The sequence below is a fragment of the Haliotis asinina genome, chromosome 6 (genome assembly GCF_037392515.1).
Source record: "Haliotis asinina isolate JCU_RB_2024 chromosome 6, JCU_Hal_asi_v2, whole genome shotgun sequence".
NCBI lineage: Eukaryota > Metazoa > Mollusca > Gastropoda > Lepetellida > Haliotidae > Haliotis > Haliotis asinina.
The window spans coordinates 22,610,233-22,634,800 of record NC_090285.1 but is presented as its reverse complement, the minus strand read 5'-3'; the positions used below and the strand labels follow the sequence as shown (position 1 = coordinate 22,634,800).

Below are 24,568 nucleotides of genomic sequence, written 5' to 3'. Positions count from 1 at the left end.
TACAATTCAAGGAAGGAGTGAAGGATACCCTTGACACTTGATAACAATGGAAAATTAAGATCAACATTTGACTCATATAAATTGTACGCAACATTATAACAATATTTAATTTGCCATTACAGCATACCATTTTGCTCAGTTTGATAACTTTTACGGATATACTGATTTGGTATCTGCTTCATCGGAAATAATAAAAACTGACTGCTTCACATTCTTCGACTGGGTACACTTCGATGCCCTGGGCTGGGGGTAACGTAATGAAACTTTAAAAGATAAATTAACTAACCTTATTTAAGTAAATGTCTTAAAAGATCAACACTTTGTGTAGGTAACTTCGTGATCATCGTTTGAAAGAAAAATTGATGCACCTACACAGATTTACGTGTTTAAATTATTTAACTGTAACTGTTTTATTTACTATAAATATATTTATCAACCTTTGACTGCTTTATTCTATTACCGTTAAATGACAGGCTTCAACTAGTACCGATGCCGATCTTACTGATTCTTATCTTTGATAATCTACTTCATTATTTCTGTATCTATCGATGTTCTTTATTGCAAACAATAAATGCTATGCCTCCTGTGCTTACTCTTCAGCAACTGGGCTGTCCCCACTTTCACTGTAGGGGTGTGGAGACACCACCTGAGTGCACCTAGCCATTACTGAATGCGTCTCACAACTGGGAGTTCTCACAAATGGGAGGGCAACATCAGGATGGTAGTTGTGATGGTTAATGTAAATGTCCGAGAGCGTCCGTGGTGGTCGCTCTCGGGTGGTAGTTTAGGATGGTGGACAAGAGATAGGGAAGACGTGAGTCAGTGGTAGAGATGAAGACAGCAGCAGCCATGTTTTATTATTGTTTGGTTGAATGATGGTCGAAATGGTATACACAGTGGTAAACATGTGACAGAACGCACATCGGGACTGAGTGGCCAATGATCCCGATGTGGAGACCCGCTCTGTCACTTACACACAATCAGAAGTCTGACGGCGATTCTTCATCGTCGACGTAGTCGTAAGTGGGGCGACGGCCTTGGCCGGCACCCCGACTAGACGCACAATCCGTTCACTTCTGTCGATGATCTAGTCTCCATGGCTGGTCTTGCTGGTTGGTCTTGCTGGATGGTCCCTGCGACTGACCACATCAGTCAGGTTTTTATACACAGGGCCATTACGCCACATTGTGCAAGGTCACTGGCCCATGCACATGTACACACGTCCGATTAGGCGACTTAGGGAGGTTTTAATTGACATGTATTCATAGCGTTTGAGAATTAAGGGTCCTTCCGGAGGGGGTTTTATGATAAGATACACCGAATGTTTACTGAATACATTACATAGACAAAGGGGATAGAATTTCGGTGCACTTTGGACTTAAATTGAAACAAATAGATGGTTTGAATAAATGAAGTTTTAAGGAAACTTGTTGAAATGATTTAGTGACTGACATAAACATGGTAAGGTGAGAGTTGATGTCAAGACGAAAGTTATCAGCCAGAATGGAGAGAATCAGGCTGGAGGAGAATCAGGATTCATTTTCCTTTGAGACATTAAAACACAAGCTTACTTACAGTTGCTTACAAATCAAACTTACAGGTTGAACTTATATTTAACTGGGATTAAACCTGAAACCCTTCGTATTTCCATTTATAGTGTGTGAACCACTTGGATTCAGTGGCGCTTTCAAACCAAATTCCGATGACAATTTCTGTATCAAGTACATGTGCGTCTGCAAAAGATGATGTATGCCTATTTTATAAAGGCGAAAACTTAAAACTGTGAGTATGTGTTATGTAGGATTGATTTTCGGTTAAATGTTTGCATAAATATAACACTTTTATATATCGGGTTTGGGTAAAAGTGTAAACACTAACGGTCCGGGCAAACCCTCTCCTCCATGTTTACATTTCCATCCAACACCCGGCGCCTATTTTATCCTTTGAATAAACAGTAACTAATGTATAGTAGAAGTTTTCGACGTAAAGCTGGAACAAAGCAATTTGATTCAGATGCTCCAAGTCTTAAAGTAAAACAGATTTGAACCTGGTGTTTTGAAGTAACGAACCAACGCTTTACCCACTAGGAGTTACGCCAGCATTCACTGTTAACCTGGTACATGGTCCTGACACCCTTTAAATTCATTCTAAAACATGCCTATGTTCAGCCATTGTATTGAAGATGTGTATGCTTCAAACTTCAAGCGTTAATCCGCAGATAACTTTTCCATAGTGGTTCCACTGCAGCCTACGAAATTGTTCGGGCAGCGAATTAGAGTAAACTTATTTTGATGAAGGCCAGTTATCCACACTAATGTCCTTGTTATGGTCAAGGTATAAATACCTAACTGGACAGTGATCTATCAGTGTTTTCACAAGGACACGGACGTTAACGTTTGTTCACACTCTCTGACCTTGGACACAGGCTCGCTGATGACTTGGATAGTGTGGTAAGTTCTATGTTCTACTACAGTTTCCAAACGTTTCCTTGAGGTGTTTTTCATACTGTAAGTAATGTAACCTACCTCCATGAATGGAATATTTTGTAAGAAAGGTCAGACGCTGGCATATGTTCATTGCGTTTGTTAGCAATAGCTAGATGTTGATCTGTGATGGCAGCTACTGAAAACAACTATCTGTATAGTGTATGGGACAGCATTCAAATCTTTAGATCTTTTAGATTAATTGAACCAAATCACATTTATGTGCCCGTGAAGAGGTATATACAGATATAAACATATACCTAACTGTTTCTCATTTTGACCTAAAATCAGAGTTAAATGCGCACCAGTACACAATTGCAGCTCGTTCTGAACGAATTATTCAGTCGACGAAAGTTAACCAACGCTGATGTATGACTGAGCACGCCCAACCTGTTCCGTATTTGTTCATTAACATTTCATTAACTCTCAATGAAATATTTGAAGGGGGTAAGAAAACAAACAAAGTTTTAGCAAATGCTTGAAGGGCACTTAGAAAAGGAATGCATAAAAAAGCAAGATTTATGGATGTCAACTGCTTTGTTGTGAATAATTCGCAGTGTTCGCTTGCTCCTTCATCGGACGGATTATCTTTAAACAGCAACTCAAATGTTGATGCGCATTATGTTGTTGTAAACAACGAAGTATCATCATGAATATACGTCATCCTCAACCAGCTCGATCCAGGCTAAAACGTTCAAGATATGCACAGTCATATGTCCATTTATATGTGTTTCCGTAGCGCCCTTGTCGGAAATCACCACAGCGTTTAATCATGGCGAAGAGTGTAATACTCTACAGCACAACAGAAAAGTAACATTACCCACACAAGGTGCTTGTCACCAGCGTTTGTATGTGTGAAAAGAAGAAACTGGGGTGGAGCCTGAAGCACACAGACTATTTGGAGGGAGGTACGTGAAAGGTAAAATGCAAGAGCAATATTCTGTTATTTACCTCGTGATTTGTCTTGAACTTCTGTTTCCGGCGATGAACCTTTTTGAACGTTTTGTATTTCCCGCAAGGACGTCTTCTGTTTTCCACACATGAACCTTTTTGAACGTTTTGTATTTCCCGCAAGGACGTCTTCTGTTTTCCACTCATGAACCTTTTTGAACGTTTTGTATTTCCCGCAAGGACGTCTTCTGTTTTCCACACATGAACCTTTTTGATCGTGTTCTATTTACACTTACGAGGTATGAAACTTTGATTTACACTTTCCGCTTACGTCCATATTTGAATTTAAAGGCAGTACACTTTCAAACTACTGACCGTGATAGATAACTACCAGGAGACAAATTTGTTACTCGTTCATCATCGGCATAGGTTGAGATGGGACAGTCCAGACGTTACGAGGTACGACATTGGTGTAGGCTCTTGGTCTGTTCTCTGTGTTTCCCATGTTATGCGACTAGAACGTTGTTGGAGTGGTCGTCAATGCAGACGTCGTCATTGCTCACACATCGTGATCACTATCAATGACAACCTCTTCACCACTGAACAAATTCTTCAACAACCTATTCTAATCGTAAAAGTAGACTATCGGGATCGGGTGTTCAGGATCGCTGACTTTTCAATAATAGCTGCGTAGACCGATGCTCATGATGTCAATCACTGGGTTGTCGGGACTCAATTATTTACAGATCGCTGCCATATAAATGGAATATTGCTGTGTGCAAACAAACAATAAATAAATAACAACCAAACAAGAAAGATGTTTCAACCACAGGGACTTGTATCGCTTAGAAACAGCGCTCGAAAGACATATATGTGTATAGACCATACCCTAGTACTATATAAAAGGAAAGGGATGTAACGAAGAAACCACCCCCTGTTCGATCAAAGTTACATGTCACCGCGTAAAATATTTTTAAGGCAACGTCGAGGCCAACGGATCGAACGCTAGATGATTTCCCTACAAAACGAGCCATAAATGGCCACAATCGGATCATTATTTCAAAAGTTATACTCCACGAATCATCGAAAACAGCTACCTCCGCAATTTCACGCCAAAATCATGGATCACCAAATACGGCGAAAACTCACCTTTTAAATTAGTTTATTAATTCCAGACACGTTGACAGCACCAGCGCTGGGCTGGATTCGATCGGCTGCGGCATTCCGTGGGTCGGAAAACTTATTGCAACACCTACATGTCATTTTCTCGACAGTAAGCAAACATTTTCACCAAAATCGCTGGCAAACCTACTCACTTGTCGGCCATACGTGACCTTGACATTCATTGAACTGAGCAGATCCGCGCAAACAGACTCGGGCCATCCGATTGGTGGGAAATAAAATATACAGTGGCAGTGGCCAGTCGGATGGCCCGAGTCTGTTTGCGCGGATTTGGTGATCCATGATTTTGGCGTGAAATTGCGGAGGTAGCTGTTTTCGATGATTCGTGGAGTATAACTTTTGAAATAATGATCCGATTGTGGCCATTTATGGCTCGTTTTGTAGGGAAATCATCTAGCGTTCGATCCGTTGGCCTCGACGTTGCCTTAAAAATATTTTACGCGGTGACATGTAACTTTGATCGAACAGGGGGTGGTTTCTTCGTTACATCCCTTTCCTTTTATATAGTACTAGGGTATGGTCTATACACATATATGTCTTTCGAGCGCTGTTTCTAAGCGATACAAGTCCCTGTGGTTTCAACATGGAAGGAAGGCAAAAAACCCCCAAACGCTTCAATTATCATTAATCCTCCAAACCAGAACAGGGTTAAAGTTACCCGGATGATGCTAAGCTGTCGTGCTCCATAATGTGTTCTGTTTTGGGTCTGATCGTGACCGTGTTTTATTTTGACGAAAATTACTACAATGTACTTACTTTACTATAAATGACAATTTAACCAGACCTATTCTACTTTAATCAGCACACACACTAACTAAAACAATCAGAAAAATATGGTAAAAAAATCAACTGAAAGTGGGAGTTTTAGAGAAATCAGAAAAAGCAGTATCTTATTTTATGTTTTTCAAATGCATCGCCCTAGAATTACCATTTAATTTACAATTTCTTGTTTATTTATTTTATTGTACAGCAGCCATCAAATACTGGTGCATACTTTCTTTTGCGTACCAGTATAATAATGATACTTTGATCAGTAGAAAATGTTCAAGAATAAATGTAATAATTATTTTCAAATTAAAACTGAAGCATACATAAAACACTACGTATGACGATGCACAATAAGTGTTCTAAAATATGCAATTAGGTTGAGAGTGATATATAGGGTTGTGATTACACATTGACCTGGGGACTTTCCCTGTCAGCAGCGTTCCCAGACAGAATCTTCCACTCACACACGCCACCCCTGTGTGAAAGGTGATAGTGTTATCAGGGTCCGTTCTCGTGTGATACGCACATCGGTGGATCTACCCGTCCCTTCTCGCAATTGGCTGGAGATATATCAAGTGGCACGGTATATATCAATTGGTTCCAACGCCTTGAATTAAAGACACCAGCCTCTACCTAATCATTAAAGTCAACACCAGCAACAACAGTGGCCATCGGCATTTGGACATTATTTTATCATCTTTAAATGCTCTGGGTATTGTGTGGACGGAGGGCGCGGGTGCGATACGAATATAAAGATGAGACTGAACTTCGACGATGTTCTGCGGCACCTGGGGGAGTTTGGACGCTACCAGAAATGGGTATACTTTCTTCTGTGTCTTCCTGGCATCGCCCACGGTATTAGGATGATGATCAGCGTCTTCCTCCTCAACATCCCAAACCACAGGTGAGTGGACAGACACGGATAAGTTCAATTATTGCATATATTTGACGAATGAACTCTTCTGTAACACTTCAAGGTTATGGATGCTCTTAATGGTATGTTCTATGCATGCTCTGTAACATGTCAGATATATGCTAGGATGCTCTTAATGGTATGTTCTATGCATGCTCTGTAACATGTCAGATATATGCTCTATTCATTTATAAACGCAACCCGATCCATGTTTATAAATATTTTAGTCTGTTTACAGTAAACATTGTAAACATTATTCTTCCACCTCCTTCTGCGACCAACGTATGATAACTGCCAATCTCATGGTTGTAAGTTTACTAAAAAATGAAATGGAATGTGTGTTAGTTTGGGTACAACAAATGAGGTTCCGACAGGTTTCAAGTGTAACAAGTAAGAGTAACTGCATGTTCTGACTGAATCAGTTAGTACATGGAATTTGTCGGCATGTAGTCTTGGCAAGGCCTTGTAATGTTCCTCCGCGACCTCTTCACCTTGAGAGTTGCGTTTGCGTGATCTTGACTTTGTATAGGCTCAGTATTTGAGTTTTACTGTAGCGTTTCAGCTGTATATAGGAAGCGAGTCAGAGTGAAGAAAGTTTCAACTTTGGCGAAACCGTCAAATATTGTCATGGTAACTCTTTAAAAACGAGAGCACCAAAGATAAACGTTCTATTGTGATGGAATCGACATTTTTTTATAAAATCTTATCAAGAATGACTGAAACCAAAGCAGCATGAAAGCTTATGAAATAATAATGTATTCTATGTAAATTTACTTTTTTCGATGCTAGTTCACCCGGGATGATATAGCTAGAATACCTATATCACTAGCAGTCGGTAGACTGACATACATAATTATGACACCGTACATCGGTCTCTGCCTTTTGAGATTTGTTACGATTATGATAATTATTATGGTTTTAAAAATGATTTTGTCGTTTATGAGTATGTAAACCTATAATATTCAATGGGCTGTGTTATAATTGGCTGTGAACCGATGGACATTAAAATGGCAGGCATTCATGCCACAATCCTAGCATACAGTCTGGTCACAAGTGAATGCTTTTTCGAAAGATAAATCTGAGGTATACCATTTATCTGAGGTATTCCATAAATCTGAGGTATGTCATTAATCTGAGGTATACCATTAATCTGAGGTATACCATAAATCTGAGGTATACCATAAATCTGAGGTATACCATTAATCTGAGCTGTACAATGGATCGTAGTCTCTCCATGTAGTCTTACAGTGTGTTTGAGCGAGAGCATGCGTGTGTGTTTTTCAGAATATATGCCCTCTTCAGTAAATCTCATCAACCAGTGGTATCATGTTTCCGTTACACAGTTTTGGAGACACAAGATCCCCTGTAATGTCCCCGTCCTCCAATATACATGAGTTTAGGGGATAAGAGTTGTATGACTTGATTCCGGGCGATGTTTGCCATGGGTATCGTTAGTGGACAAGTCTGACATGTGTGTCTTGAAGGTGAACAAGCGTCAACACGTGTTTATTCTTGACCCCGGGGAAATGTGCAATTTTGCGTGAAGTACAGTCGCCTCATCATGACCCCTGTGACATTCTTAAAGAAATAAAATTGTAACTGGGGTCTGCCTGCGAGCCGTGATAAAGCTGTATCAATCCTACATATGTCGTTCACTCACCCATCCACGTAAACATCTACATCGAACATCGACATCGCCCCAACGCCCACTCAAACATGTCTCTTATCTTCCGTTACCTCCGACACGTGGTCCATCCATCGACCAACTCACCTGCCTTTCTCCCTTACTTCCCACACGTGGTCCATCCATCGACCAACTCACCTGCCTTTCCCCCTTACCTCTGACACGTGGTTCATCCATTGACCAACTCACCTGCATTTCTCCCTTACTTCCGACACATGGTCCATCCATCGTCCAACTCACCTGCCTTTCCCCCTTACCTCCGACACGTGGTCCATCCATCGAAAAACTCACCTGCCTTTCCCTTTTATTTCCGACATGTGGTCTATCCATCGATCATTTCACCTGCTTTTCCCCCTTACTTCCGACACGTGGTCCATCAATCGACCATCACTAATGGTTTGAGAGAGTGAGTACAGTTTCACGCCGCTTTTAGAAATATTCCAGCAATATCATTTCAGGGGACACCAGAAAAGGGAGTTCACACCTTGTACCCATGTGGGCAACTGAACCTGGGTTTTCGGCGTTGAGAGCGAACGCTTTAACAAGAGGTAGCCAAGGAATAGTCATGACACGTCACGATGTAGACACGAAGTCACAGACATAATTAAGCACTAATTAGGCACAGTACACACCCACTACGTGCGTAAGTGAACATTGACCATCCAACTTCGGCACGCTTCATATATAATCTCTCATTTAATGGTTAATCTTCCATCTCGCTGAGAACGAAACGTGCCTCATTTGTACAGACGATGGCCCTTATTCTAGAATCGTCCGTAGCCCTTGGAATTTTTACTTTTGATCGTTGCCAGTGTGTTGAAATCGGATTAAGAAGCACTACGAACGTTTCGAGAATAGCCACCCAGTTTCTTTGTGGGGAACCGGGCGCTAGGGAAGCCGAAGACCCGGGTTCTATTCACATCGTCGGTACAATGTGTGAAGACCATTTCTGGCTACCCCAGCCGTGATGTTGCTGGAATATTTCTATAAGCGACATTCATACACTCATTCACGCACTCACTTTGAAGGGAACCAGTATAAATGCCTTAGTTTGATCGTTCAAACCATTTGAAGAAAACTGGTAATTCATCGGTGTTTAAGAGGTTAAGGATATATTGGAGTTCGAGGAAATATTTAAATAAGTTCTTTGAAGGACAGTGTACTCATGGCCGTTGAACTCTTGATCTTGTAACCAATACATGATCCTGTTTACAGCAGAGATTAGACGAACCCGCTGAAGGAGGTCCGTGTAACACCAAAGGTTTGATGTTCCAACTTAAACTATGACATTCATAAATGGCCACATCTAGCAAAGACTAAGAAGGTGAACTTTAGTAGGGTAGCTTGTAAGAAGGCGTTGAATCTCATTGCAATGTAAATCCGACACACAGAAGGACGGACCGCATTTAAGGTTCGGTTAAACAGGTATTGACCAGCAGCGTCCCAAGGGCATCTGTTTGTGTTGCTCCTTTGTCCACTACTCAAACAGCTTAGGCTGTAAACACCCGTCTTCTTGAACAGGATTACCTTGGACAAAGATCTCCTTAGTTTACTCTTGAACCCAGGTGATATTTGGATGTATACAGACCGTGAAGCTATCTGTTTATAGTTAATGTTTCCAAAGTAACCACAAAAGGGATATTCATGTCGAGCAATCATGGTATCCAGTTAACATTCACTGATAAATTTACTAAATTCAAAGGTTTTCTAGAATTAGATCTTTATTTCCATGTTTTGATATTCACACAATTATAACATTGGTTAGATTAGGGTTTGCATATCCGGTATAAAGACATATACGCGCGTATATAATAGCATGTCAGCGCCTTGAGCATGTGTCTCGTGCACGGAAAAGGCGCGTTACAAAAGAACATTTATTATTTTTAATCATAACGACATTGACAAACCATGAACAATACAGAGTTACGTATCTGGGCATAATTGTTCTCGATGCAAACAATCCCACTTCTGAACGACACTGACTAATATTGTTGTGTGTATAGTATTATTTGAAAGGATAGGTGGGTTTGCGTTTGCAGTTTGCAGTTGTCATCGACGGGCTGGGAAACGCTTACATCTTCGCGAACGCCTGATATCAGCATTAGTTCACAGTGATTCTTAAACACAGGCTATTGTCGACTTTGCCTTCCACTATTTACATATTATAACTTCCAACAACTAATCTTCAAAATATATGCCATGACAGAGTTCATAGTGAGTAAGTTTGGTTTTACGCCGCTTCTAGCAATATTCCAGCAACATCACGGCGGGGGACACCAGAAATGGGGTTCACACATTGTACCTAAAGTTGGGAACAGAACGTAGGTCTTGGGCGTGGCGAGGGAACGCTTTAACCACTAGGCCACCCTACCTCCCCGCCAGGGTTAAACAACAATCAATGAGAATATGCCATGGAACGTAATCAAACACTGTTACTATTTTTGAGTCAAAATGTTTGACGTACACCTCAGGAATATCACACTTGAACATGACTATCTACCAAGCATATTTAAAGTAAGGTAGAAAGGCGTCCATCTGAAGTGATCTCCCACCATTCGTGTTATTCCGGGATAAGCCGAATAGCGAAGGTAACTGAAAGAGGTGAATGGTGACGAATGATCAGGCACCTGATATTTGCACACGTCCATACGTTTACAAGTGGTGAAAGTATGATCATGTGATAAAAAAGTCTGCTGTAGTGGTGTAAAGTTACGTCATAGTCAGGAGTGACAGTACACATAAGTGGAAACATTGAAGTAGGCTTAACATCTAAATGACTGCGTAAAATGTTTAATGACGTCATAATAGTTGTGACGTCACGGATTATCGCAATTGTGGAAATACGGCGTCTGAAAAATAACACCTCTCACTCATCCCAGATCGTCGGTAGGACAGGCTTTTGGTTAAAGTGTTCACTCGTCATGGCGAATGTCAGGGTTGGATTCCCAACATGGGTACAACATTGCTATGTCCATTTCTACTGTCCACCGAGTTGATATTTATGGAATACTGCCAAAATACCGCGTGAAACTAAACACATTCCCTTACCTGATCATCACTGTATTGTCCTACAGGTGTGCCATCCCCGGCTACGACAACGACACCTACGATGTACAGTCTGAATTCCACGCTCATCTTATCAACGCTACAATCCCTTTCGTTACAAGGGACGGCGAACTGCAACGTGACCGATGCCACATCTACGTCAACGGTAAAAACAGCACCAAAGATGGCGTCAACCGTACCGTGGTGGGGTGTCAGAAATGGGTGTACGACAAGTCTGTTTTTGAGTCCACCGTTTCAACAGAGGTAAGTGTTCAGTCTCTAATATTTAAACCTGGAACTATTATATACTTGAAACTTTGACTTCAAAGCAGACTGACAATTCAGTCTAAACAGAAACATACTGATGCTTTCATTCAACTGAATTCAGGGGAGTCCAGGGACGTTTAGCACATTTCGTTCAATTACATATATTACCAGATCGAGGTGATGATCTAAGCGTGATGCTAGTGTTAAAAACGTGAGTGAGTATGCTTTTACGCCGCTTTTGCCAATAGTTCAGCAATATCACTGCGGGGAACATAAGAAATGAGCTTCACACGGTTTACCCATGTTCGGAATCGAACCCGGATCTAAGGCGTGACGAGCCAAAGCTTCAACAACTAGGCTACACCACCGCAACGTTAGCAGTATCGAGAATGAATACTTTTAGTAGTTTCTGTAAAGTGTGGTTGTTTCAGTCGACCTGTTGCTGTAATAGAGCTCATAACACGCGAAGTACCCACACTGCTTTAAAATGTTTTCACTTACATCGATACAACTTTCAGCTCAATTTCGTGTGTGACGACGCCATTCTTGCCACACATTCCCAGATGATCTTCATGGGAGGATACTTCTTTGGAGCATTTGCAGCTGGGGCCCTGGGGGACAAGTAAGTCCCAATATGATACCTTCTTCAGAAAACATTGCTCGTACAATCGTAAACACAAGCACAGTATTAAACGTGTCAAGCAGAATAGTTAACACAACAGTAAAAGATTAAACACGGTCCGTAAAATTGTAGATTTTACTCTAAATATATTTAGTAAAAACGGCCCTTACAGTCGTAATGAAACCTAGTCTGATCGTAAAATATAGTTTTCATGTTTTGTACAAATGTTAAAACGTATGGTATTGTAGTGTTTATTGCACTATAGTAAACATAAGCACAATACTATACATGTCAAGCAGAATAGTAAACACAACAGCAAAAGATTAAACACGGTCAGTAAAATTGTAGATTTTAATTTTGATAGTAAACGTGACAAATACAATCATAATGAATCAGATTTCGGTAGCAAAGTTACACTCTGAACCCTTAGTAACATATTTTTCATGTTTATTTTACAAATGCGAAGATAGATAGATGGTCAGGCTCGCTGACTTGGTTCCCATATCGTATCCCATTTGCGTAGCTCGATGCACAAGCTGGACTGTCTGGTTCAGACTCAATAATTTACAGACCGCCGCCATATAGCTGGAATATTGCTGAGTACGACATGAAGCTAACACACCCACTCAATCATCTATACATTTCCTTTACTTGTATTTGTGTTTTGTACCAGGATCGGGCGGAAGAAGGCACTTTACCTGTGCATTCTGTTCCTCATCACTGGTGGCATAACACTCAACTGGTCCAACAACTTCGTCATGTTCGTCATTCTCCGCTTCATCAACGGCGCCGCTACTGCCGGGGTGTTCACCACGTGTTTCGTCATAGGTAAATAGCAATCCCTCGCAAATGTACGTCTACGATGTCCGGCACAACAACAAGTAACGGTATCAATATTCAAATCCTGAAAGCTATGATATCACCACCTCCACAACCCTTCCTCTAGCTCTTCATGTTAGAAGCGGCGTAAAATCCCACTCAATCCCTATCTCGCCCTCAACAACTACCTAACCTATCACTCAGTCTCACATGTAATCCACAATTACTACACCCCGCCAAAATAATAACCAATCTACTACAACAATTACAACCATCTCGTTCAACCTACCCGGTTCACTCAAACTACCCGATAGCCAACCAACAAACCAACCAGGAAACACTAGTCATCAACCCAACTTTACCACCCAGTATACTTTTCAGTATTAATATGCCAGTCAATACACTACTCAATCAATAATCAATATACCATTCCATATACTATCACCCTACCACACAATCAGTCTATCCCTAAATCTATCAATCAGTCTACCAATTAATGAAATAAGAGCCCTCTTAATTGGTCCTATGTGTAGAGTTCAAATCACAATCAGCTGAAGTTCAGCAACTTTGGGCGCGGGGTGTCGAGGGTGACCGTGTTTGGCACCTCGACTCCTGAGACTTTCTAAGGCTTCGTGTGATAGGTGTGATCTCACCTCAGGCAAATGGTATTGTTCAAAATTGTCTCACAGCAGTATACTGGATACCTGGTATGATACGATGGTAGTTTCAATTTGAACATTTAGCAATGTGCATGAATAAATGCAAAGTATTAATGGACATTATAATCTCTACTACTTAACCATTGCTTCCATTCACTGACACTAACACTGACCATCACTGAGTAAGGTATGCGTTTAGTTAATGCTCCTTGTTTACATTGGTAGGAAAATGTTAAGTTTACACTGGTTACTAACACATATATTGAGAATTGATGTGATGTTTCAACAACATAACCTTATGTCTTCACTACTTCACTACTTCATTACGGAATAACGGCGATTATAATAAATCCAAAAGTGACCACAAAATTCAGTTAGTTATTACCTGAGGTCAGACATTTTGATGAAATATATACAGCAATTACCGGATAAAAACAACGTTCGGTAAATCCGTCAGCTCCGTTTAAGTGTGTTCGTTATAAAACTTGTTTACTGTTAATGATTAGAGAAAGATGACAACCCAAGGCATTCTGTCGAATGAGTCTCGATTGCTCAGCCTTAATGGGGCACTTAACAGTTTGCAAAGTGTGTTTTCAGTGGTCAATCAAATTACAGTTAGTTATAATCTAAGTACACAATTCGTACATGTATTTTGTTGAAAATATCAACCGTTCGATATATCCCTCAGTTCGGTATATGCGTGTTCCTCACAAAACTTGTTTACTGTATTTTAAAAGGTAATTCTGGCACACAGTCTTAAACAATCTTAAATTCTTTAAATGGTATGAAACTTTTCAGTCCAATACTCCACTTAACTCTGTTTCACAGGCATGGAGATAGTTGGTCCTTCTAAGCGTGTCTGGACGGGTATAATGATAGAGGTGTTCTTCGCTATCGGTATGACGTTGTTGTCTGGGGTTGCCTATTTCATCCGAGACTGGCATACCCTGGAGCTAGCCATGGCAGTTCCTGTTGCTCTATTCCTTATTTACTGGTGGTAAGTCAAATACATATGTTGCTGGGATAATGAATTTAGCCCTGTCACGATGAAACTTGAAGAAAACAGCAACATAATTTCCTTGAACAACTTCGTTCTTGTCCTTTATTGTAGCAGTTTGAAGGGGATCATTTATTAAACAATCATACTTCAAGCGTCTCAAAACAAATTAATACGTTAAGAAAGAACAAACGTGCCCGACATTAATTCTGAGATTCAAATTAATTAAATAACAAATAAAAATCAAGTTTACAAATGCAAGAGTTAAACGTTTTTAACTTATATATCAGTAAGCAGTACCAAAAGATATATTTTGTCTTCTTGGCAGGGTCATTCCAGAATCTCCAAGATGGCTGCTGAACGAGTTCCGGGATCAGGAAGCGGAAGTGATCATACGCCGCGCAGCAGACGTGAACAAAGTCACGTTACCTGACAAACTGTTCGATAATCAGACTTCAGGGATTGATGCCGACGATGACAAGCTCAAGGGCAGTTTCTTCGATCTCTTCACCAATCCAGTCATGTGTATACGAACTGTTATAATATTTTTTAATTGGTAAGATGACTTTGTGTCCTTAAGTAATATTTCTCACACGATAACGCTTTGATTACTGCCATATTTTGGGTCAAAGATGATATGTCAGTGAGAAGGCTTCAGACTAAATGACTGCTCTGTAGAAATTAGTACCTTAAGTGCTTTAAGCAAAAAAAAAAACCAAAAAAAACTACAACTGGACGCTATCGCTGTCTCACTTCTAGCTGCAAAATTCAAATGTACAGGGTATGCATTATTCGTGATACTGTGAATCATTCTAACGCGTTTTACACGGTCATACACACAAGCTGCAATGATACAAATCATTATTTCTTTGACAAACATATGACTTAATTAACCCATATCCTGAACTATATTGTCACAGCAAAATGACTCAATATATATTATCTACAGTATACCTTTCGGTATTGGCATAGCCCAAGTTTTCCATAAGGGTACTTGGGGAAATTTCAGATATAGGAGCCATTCGTGTTATATGTTCTTATGTTGAGCATATGTTTTGAAATATGCTGCTTATAAACTTATGTATTCCTGACGTATGTAAATGGTTAAGATAGACAAACGTATTGTAGAGTCTATGCAGTGATGCTGGTAACCTAATCTCTCGGCAAATCTACCTATTTCGATATAGTATATATTGCCTTCTAAAACGGCGGTGGGGTGACCTAGTGGTTAACGCGTTCGCCGAAGATCCGGGCTCGATTCCCCACATGGGTACAATGTGTGAAGCCCTTTCCTGGTGTCCCTCGCCGTGATATCGCTGGAGTATTACTGAAAGCGGAGTTGTTCACTCACTTAAACGGCCACTTACGCCAAGTATGCCTAGATTCTGAAATGTTGACTATTTTATCCCTTCTTCATTGTCATATATTTGATACCAAAACACATCAGAAAATTGTGGTCTTTATTCAGTAGAATTCGTCAGCATTATTTGTAAAATAAATTCTCGTTGTTTAGCATGGGTAAAGTCGTTAAAACTATTTTTGAGACCATCTACACATGCACTCTTAAACAAATTGTTTGAATTGGCATCTAGGCTGGTGGTCAGCATGGTGTACTATGGCCTGTCCCTCAACTCGGACAACCTAGGAGCTGGCAGCCTCCACCTCAACTTCCTGCTGGTGGGGCTGGTGGAGTTCCCGGCCTATGCTCTCTCAATAGGGCTTCTCGATAGACTAGGAAGGAAGATCATGCACTGTGCAATGATGATCATAGGAGGCGTGTCGTGCATCCTCACCATCTTCACTATACTGTATGCGGAACAGTGTAAGTAGACTTTGCCCTAACGTCTTGTATACTGACCAGTAGAGAAGTTGCTCGATTGTGGTGGTGGGTGGTCAGTTTAGTTTGTCCGTTGTGTACGTGTCATATGTTTTACCATGGATAAACATGACGTGAGTATAGTCTGAAGAAATTTCCAATGTTTTCCTCGACAGCATTGCAGTGGATAACGGTTCTACTCGCCATGATAGGGAAGCTGGGGGCAGCAGCAGGTTTTGCCATCATCTATGTCTTCTCGTCAGAACTGTTCCCTACTGTCATCCGGCATTCCGCTACTGGGGCCAGTTCCTCCTGGGCCCGTGTTGGGGGCATGATAGCCCCTTACATAGTAGACTGGGTATGCATACCAAACTGGTTTAGGTGTAGTGTCCATATTCCAAATCATTCTAGTGCCTCTAATCAGATCTGTGTTAGTTGTGTTTGCTGCTTGATTATTGAACTGACTCAGATGTCTGATTGTGAGGGAAACATAGAACGGGCAATGAAAGATGAGGGCAAGGTTTGGGTCAAGGTACTTCCGGTATTTTTATAAATTGTCTATCAAGACGCAGATGAAACAATATACGAAGATACATCGTCTGTGGGCAGTTGATCATAGTGTCAGATTCAAGGGAATAGATTCTATACATATGGAAATTAATTAAGCAACACCAAATTCAAAGACACATAAAAACTTAACAAAGTTTAACGAAGTAATTTTGATGATTGATTATTCAATTTTGATGTATTGACATACAGCATGAGCTTTTCATGGGTTGATATGACGCGCGTGAAGCTTGCACAGCGCACGTGCATTGCTTTAACCTCAACTTTCGAAAAATGCACTTTTTCCCTGGGGTGTTTACAAGCGCAGGTTGTCGATTGCATTCGGTTTTTCATTCATTTCAATGTCATGGCACGTAGGAAATTATCAGAGGCCACTCGTTGGCAAATAATCGGCATGAGGAATGCTGGTATGTCTCTAAGACAAATCGGGACTCAAATCGGACGACATCATTCCATAATTTCAAAACTTTTGAAAAAATACCGGGCCACTAATGAAGTTAAAGACCTGCCTAGACCAGGAAGACCCAGGAAGACCACAGTCCGGGAGGACAGAGCTTTACTGAGACTTGTACGGCGCAGGTCCTTCGACTCGAGCTCTCGGTTGAGACAGGAGTGGCTTCCAGGGAGACCCATCTCGAACAGGACTGTTCGGAATCGTCTGAAAGCTGCAGGATACCGGGCAAGGAGGCCAATCAAGCGACCCAGACTGTCTCCAGCCCATAAGGCAGCCCGACTGGCCTGGTGTAATGACCGTTTGCACTGGAACATTGCCTCTTGGAGGAAGGTCCATTTCTCAGATGAGAGCCGGTTCTTGCTGCACATGGTGGACGGTCGTACTCGGGTCTGGAGGCAGAGGAACACAGCAATGGCTCCACGGAACATCCAGGAGACTGTGGCCTTTTGGGGAGGTTCCGTTATGGTATGGGGGTGCATTTCCATGAACTGCAAGTTGGATATCATTACCATCCGTGGCAACCTTAACGGTGTTCGTTACCAACAGGAGGTTCTTGACAGGGCTGTGGTACCTCATTTTGAGAACCATCCTCTGGCAACGAGACCCATATTTATGGACGACAATGCTAGACCTCACAGGGCGCATGCTGTAAATGATTTTTTGCGGCAAAATGCAATTGACAGAATTCCATGGCCTGCCATGAGCCCTGACCTCAACCCCATTGAACATTTGTGGGACTTTATTGGCCGTCGTGTGAGGCAGAGAGACCCACCAGTCCATAATCTCAACGAATTGACGGCTGCCCTGCATGAGGAGTGGAACAGGATCCCCCAGAATCAGATCCGGAGACTCATCCAAGGAATGAGGAGGCGTCTGGAATCGGTGGTGCGTGCGCAGGGAGGACACACTAGATATTGATGAAAGTCGGTGTGCAGACTCTCAGATGACTGTTCTTTCTTTCCATGTGACATTTGTGTTAATACACCTGACAACAACGTCTGTGGATGAATAGTAAATTGTGTCCATTTTTTCATGAATTTAAGACAGTTTTAAGAATTTGGATTTCGTTGCAATAAAGCAAAGTCTTGATACTTTTTCCCTTTAAGTTGTTTGTCAGAGATCGTCTGTTGAATAAAAAAGTGTCAAACTATATCAACCCGGCATATTTTGATTGTCAGAACACTTCAAAGTTGCTCCAATAGAAAAAATTGGGGTGTTGCTTGATTAATTTCCAGGTGTATATATCAAGTTCTCCGGTGATGAAACGATATGAATAAGACGTTAAAAGCTGCCAAGAAGCGCTGGTAACGTATCTGAATGTCCTTTATGTGTATTAATAACATATGAATTATATGATGTTCACCAAATAGTTCGAACTGTTCTCATACTTGGAAATGTCAAAAATATGTCTCACATTGGAATTCAAAGTTGAATTTAACAATTATCCTTCCATTCATATTATGATATTCTTAACAGGGCAAGTTTATAGGCGGTGACTTCGGCCGCGCCCTGCCTTTGTTGGTGTTCGGCAGTCTGTCCGTCCTGGCAGGTCTGTTGGCTCTCCTCCTGCCGGAAACACTCAACCGAGACCTTCCGGAGACCATCGAAGACGGAATCAAATTCGGCAGGTAAACATATCGGAACGCAGGAGCATTCAACACTTCCGTTGACCTTGAACTCCCTGTTAACCCACAGTCGCAACAGACGTATTATTTTCGCTTGAAAGTACCTGAGCATCAAGATCTTAAATGTACATCATGCTAGTACTCAATGAAAGAAGATAAAAAAATTAGTTGTCGGAAAGTAAACAAGATTGTGTATGCTGAAACAGAGAATTCTTTTCATCAAAATACACCCATGTTCGTGTTCGATATTTATAGGGAACCAGTCCGTCACAGATCCACAGACGACGAAGGTAAGCTTCTGCGTCTTACAGGGACGGTTCCAGGATTTTTTAGAAGGTGGTGGATGGTAGGTGGGTGCATATCTATCACGAAATCCAGAGGCAAGGGGGATACGTCCTCAGGGAAATGTTTTCGAGGGAGAAGGGGTGCACAGCCCCGCTCTTGATCAGTCTCGATGGTAAAGGACGTTTCCTTGTAATTTCTTACAATAATGCTTGTAGCTCACCTTTACATTTCGGTGCCATTTACAATCCAACTCTATGGCGTGGAAGAGAGTTTTTATGGATGCCAACTTCTTGATTACGACAAAATCAACGTTCGCAGCGTATAGTCCTCCGAAATTAGTCCTCCGAAATTAGTGTTCCTCATGATGATGAAGCTGACATCAATCTCCTCCTTGTGTGTATCATATCGACATGCCTTTCAAAGACTCGGCTTAATGGTTTTTATGTCAGATCGGAAACGTATGTTCCTAAATCTTATTCTCAACTACTGTCATTTCTGGATTATGTTAAGCTTAAACTCTGTTGTATTAACAAAACCTTTCTGTCCATGAACCCGGGTCTGTTTTTCCCCCAGAAAACCAACGAAGTGTCCCGTTGCTGCCTATGCCGAACGACAACCACATTGACGAGAATCAATCACCTATATACAGAAAGCCAACAGCTCCTGATCATCCGTGACCTTAACACTGAAGGATAATGTGTCTTCTTGTAGTGACCAATGTGTAGTGGATGTCAAATGAATTCATCTCTCATTCGAAGTTCTATGTGTGGATATAGGCGTTGCCGTTGAAATATGATGTAGCCACTTATTCATTCAGCATTCTAGTCGAAAAGGAAGTTGGTAAATTGATCTATGAACAGTGTGCGAAATAGTTTCCAAATTTTGTTTGCCAGGCGGGTTATATAAGCCTGAAAATTACTAGCCCACAATTCTTTAACCCGAAGACACGCGTTTCATCATTCAAGTTATATATTATGAGTGCTTCTACCAGGTCATAATTTTGCATTATTTAGAAGTGTTTTAATTGATCAAGTCGGAGAGAGTGATATATATTTACAAAAAAAACCCGTAAAAATTCACTAGCCAGTCGGACTAGTTTACTGGCCCTACTGGACTTTTACTAGCCCCTACCTAGAGGACCAGTTACTATTTCGCACACTGAATGTGAAATTCAAATATATGAACAGCTTGTAATTTCTACTTCTGTATCCGTGTTTTATCCGTATATTCATTATCCCAACAGAACCACCAAATATTCATTGGTAATATGTTTGTGTAATTGTAGTCCGTCAGACTTTGTCTTCACATACAATCTCATACCTTGTCATACTCCGTGCCATCAGATAATCCTGGCTATTGTAGGCCTTTAAAACGACCGCTGATTCACATCTGTTCTGTCTATTCATCTGTCACACTGCCAGCGTATCCAGCGTAAACTGGTCGTCACATACAATCTTATACTTTGTCATACCCCGTGCAATTAAAAAATCTTGGCTAAATTGTAGGCCTTTAAAACGACCGCTGATTCACATATATTCATCTGTCTATTCATCTGTCACACTGCCACCGTATCCAGTGTAAACTGGTCGGTGGTATATATTAGACTTGATATAATCAGTCATTATTCGGATACTTCTTTGTTTTGGTCCGAGTAATTTGTACATCAAACAAGCATCACGCGTTTCAGCACTGAACACTTGCTGACTCCCTCGTATTCATACAGCATTGTACATTTCATGATCTGTCGATGGATTTTAAAGTATGACAAGCATTGTGGACAATTTACTACGAGCATTGCAATCCACGAACACGGCTTCCCACAAGGACAACCTGACCCCGGGACGGTGGGATAGCATGGTGGATAAAGCGTTCCCTCGTCACGCCGACTCGTCACGAAGGCGTCGTTATATTCCCCACATGGATACATTGTGAAATCTTGGAAAAAACGGCAAAAAGCAAAATCGACACTGTCACCTCATCCCAATGCGAAATTGAACACCACACGCCCGATGCTGCTTGTTTAAGGCGAATAGATCTGAATGGCAATAAACGATAGCGAACATTTCATTGACCCAAGATACCTACCATTCCATTCATTCATTCATTCATTCATTCATGATAGTTCGCATGGAAATGATCATTACTACATGGTAAGAAAACAAGGCGGGTATCAAAGAATTTCATTTTATGTTATGCCTAGGAAACTCACAATCTTCATCCCAATATAAATTAAAACACTGCAACCCCCAATGGTGCCTTATTGAGGCGAATAGTTCTGAATGGCGATAAACGATGCCAAATTATTTTAATACATTCAATTAATGACTGAAAATAGCCACAGCGTCATTCATTAATTCATTCATTCATGTACACATGGTGATAATGTTCATACAAATGATCTTTATTACATGGTACACCAAGGCGGGTATGAAAGACTTTCATTTTCATTTCATGTTATGTTATGCCTCGGGAAAAGTATGTTATTAGTTCTGATAAAACGCTTTTGGAAAGTGCCATTTCAGCTGCTGTTGTTACCCTATTTCTTGATAGATCAAGGTCATCATCTTATTTCGTGTCGAAACATTGAGAAACAGTCCAAAAATGCAATACATATGCAGCTATAGGCAACTAGTATTTGGCTTACTATCTGGACATTTTCCCGTTCCTTTATTAGAATAATGAATTATTATTTCCAGTTGTACACATAGTCTATTCGCACTTGTTAATAAACTGCAAACAGCTAATTTAGCTTCCTCTTCAGGTCAATCGTTGGCCTCCATTGAAGTAGTTGACGCCAAACTAGTAGTGACGAACTGCTGGACTGTTTGATATAGACATGTTTTATACAATGTTAACATGTAGGGGATATTCAATAAAAAAAGTTGTTCCAATTATTGATTTTTTACTTTTTAATGAGATAAAAGGTTTACGGTATAATGCGCACATATCACTAAGATATGTCTTAATTGTTGGCGTCAGATAGATGATCTTTACTGTCCATCAGTTCATCAACCATGAAAAGTCAGACTCACAAGACAGCCCCGGATTCGAATGGGCATCCTCCTAATCAAATGTCCAATGTGAGTTTGGTTCATGCAGTGGTTGGCGGTTGTGAACGATGACGTAAACGTCGACCAGTGATATCGATGGATGACAAGTCTAGACGGTTTGCTGACCATCACAAGGTGATTGTGTTGCTGGAGTTACAATAACAGTCACTGCATTGCCACCCTGACACAAAACGACTTTCGTGTCGGCCGCATTTTGCACAGCGTGTGAATCCAGAATGTTGTGAAGGTAGCACTGCCCAAAGATTTGTCCGTAATCATTGTATAACAATATCTTCTGCCACTACCAATCATCCCACCTCACACCTTACTTAGCACCTCAAAAACGATCGTTCTGCCTAACGTCAACGGCACAAAAACGCCCGTTCCGCCTACGCCACACGTTGTCAATGACGTCCGGAGTAAACCTTGTTTCATCTAGGCCATAATGGCCAACGACAATTTGTTAAGTGCTGTCGTTCTTGGCAGGACGTCTTGCAGTAATATCAGTCGTGGGATAACACGTGGACGAGGAGGCGCAGCTAATATTTGTGTAGTCGCTTCTGATCGAATCGTCTGTCCACTTACTCTAACGCCTGCAGCTCTGAAAAGCTAATCTTTGATTTGAGAGTCTCTTTGACCACGGTTTCGTAATATTGTCGTTCTGATGGGCGGTGAAACGTTAAGAGTTCGTGCCTAAGAGCTCAGCCTTGTTCCAACTTCCAACTTCCAACTTCCAACATCCAATTACACGTATCAACTCCTCACGTGGCATATACTGCATGTACCAAACCAGGTTATGAAACGTGAAAAGCTGACAAAACCCATTACAACCAAATGGTTCATGTTTCTTAAATGTACAGCAACACATTCGCACGTACAGTGGATCGCTCTAAATAATCATCTTCATGATTGCATCGTGAAAACAGCGTGCATGAAATTGGCATGTTTGCACGAAATTCATAACACATTGTGAATGGATAAATTACTGTCTAAATCTAAATATAATCCCAAATCATATCACCCGAAAATGGAATATCCCCCACTATTCAACACATTCAACGTACCAACTGCTCAGCTCCCCGAGGTGGACTGTTTCAATTAACAGCATGAACATCGCTCTACGAAATTTGCGATATGTGTCAACTATGTCAACGAGCCTGACCACCCGATCCCTTTCGTCGCCTCCTACGACAAGCGTTGGTTACTTGCTGAAGATCAGTTCTAGTTGATTGTTAGACGTTGTGGTTAAGATGAAGTCGTGTTTAAGATGAAGTCGTGTTTAAGATGAAGTCGTGTTTAAGATGAAGTTGTGTTTAAGATGAAGTCGTGTTTAAGCAAAGACGTATCAACCATAAGAGGAGGAGGAGAACATGGTGTACCGAATTCAGAGTGAGCAAAACTTTACGCCGCACTCATTAATGCTGCCATATGTCGGAGGCCTGTAAATAATCGAATCTGGACCAATATACATTCCAGTAATCATCAGCCTGAGCATCGATCTGCAGAAATGGGATGACATATGACAACCCTGTCAGCGAGTCTGACCACCCGATCACTCTTGGCGTACTAAAATATACGTATATGCATTTAATATGTATCATCTCATGTCACATTTGGTTTACTTGTTTTAAAAATGCACGTTACGTTTTTCATTGTTCAAGAACGACCCAAATGGCCACTAACTCTATTGGTAGTGGGCACATAACTTTACACTTAAAGAACCAGGCAAGCAACAACAATACTGACTGAAACATCTTTATTGGCGAGATGAAGAAGAAGATGCTATTTGATGAACATATTTCTGTTTCTGGGTTTCATCTTTCTATTCTTGAGTACAACATTTCCAGACTTGTTCTGACCCCGTCATCAGGTAAAACAGTTTGGAACATGTTTTACGGTCATTTTTGGGATTTCGCTTCGTATACATGTTAGCAGAACAGTTTCGGTATACAGCATTGCCGTGATCAAGGTCAGTATAGATAGCTTGATCGCTGATATTCTTTACTCAGTTCATATGACTGACATTGCCATATTTCCTTCTCCGCTTGCGGAACGGTTTCGTTAGATGATCAAGACCTGCCCTTGTTTATTCACCGGCTGTGGAACGTAGCTGACACAAATACTGATGATAATTTTAGCAAAGCCGAATCAGACCTGGGTCAACTCCGCACACATTATACTGTTCATAGCGCTGCATATTTGATCAGTGTGATGGCTAAAAATATAATGACTCAAAAGTTTAAAATAGAACAGTTGAGTAGCAAACAACAATTTCAAGTGTTTCAAAGCTCCAAGCAAAGAGTGAAATCCATTTGTAACATCCAGACCTTAGACCGACGTTTGTTTTTCCGTTTCTTATATATAATGATTGTTCAATTCTCTTGTTTTTCAGTCATCTTTTAGGCGGTAACAAAATACTTTGACCTATACTGTATGACCTA

The 24,568-nt window shown here is 41.0% G+C and overlaps 1 protein-coding gene across 1 annotated transcript; it reads left to right on the top strand.

The window, feature by feature from the left end:
• The first annotated feature begins 6,079 nt into the window (after positions 1–6,079).
• On the top strand, positions 6,080–19,754 carry LOC137287751 (organic cation transporter protein-like). The gene is made up of 11 exons (XM_067820141.1): positions 6,080–6,228; positions 10,996–11,230; positions 11,752–11,855; positions 12,529–12,683; positions 14,162–14,330; positions 14,659–14,886; positions 15,923–16,152; positions 16,323–16,504; positions 18,644–18,795; positions 19,048–19,082; positions 19,651–19,754. The coding sequence occupies exons 1-11, from the start codon at positions 6,080–6,082 to the stop codon at positions 19,752–19,754; spliced, it is 1,743 nt and encodes a 580-aa protein (XP_067676242.1).
• Positions 19,755–24,568: the final 4,814 nt, after the last annotated feature.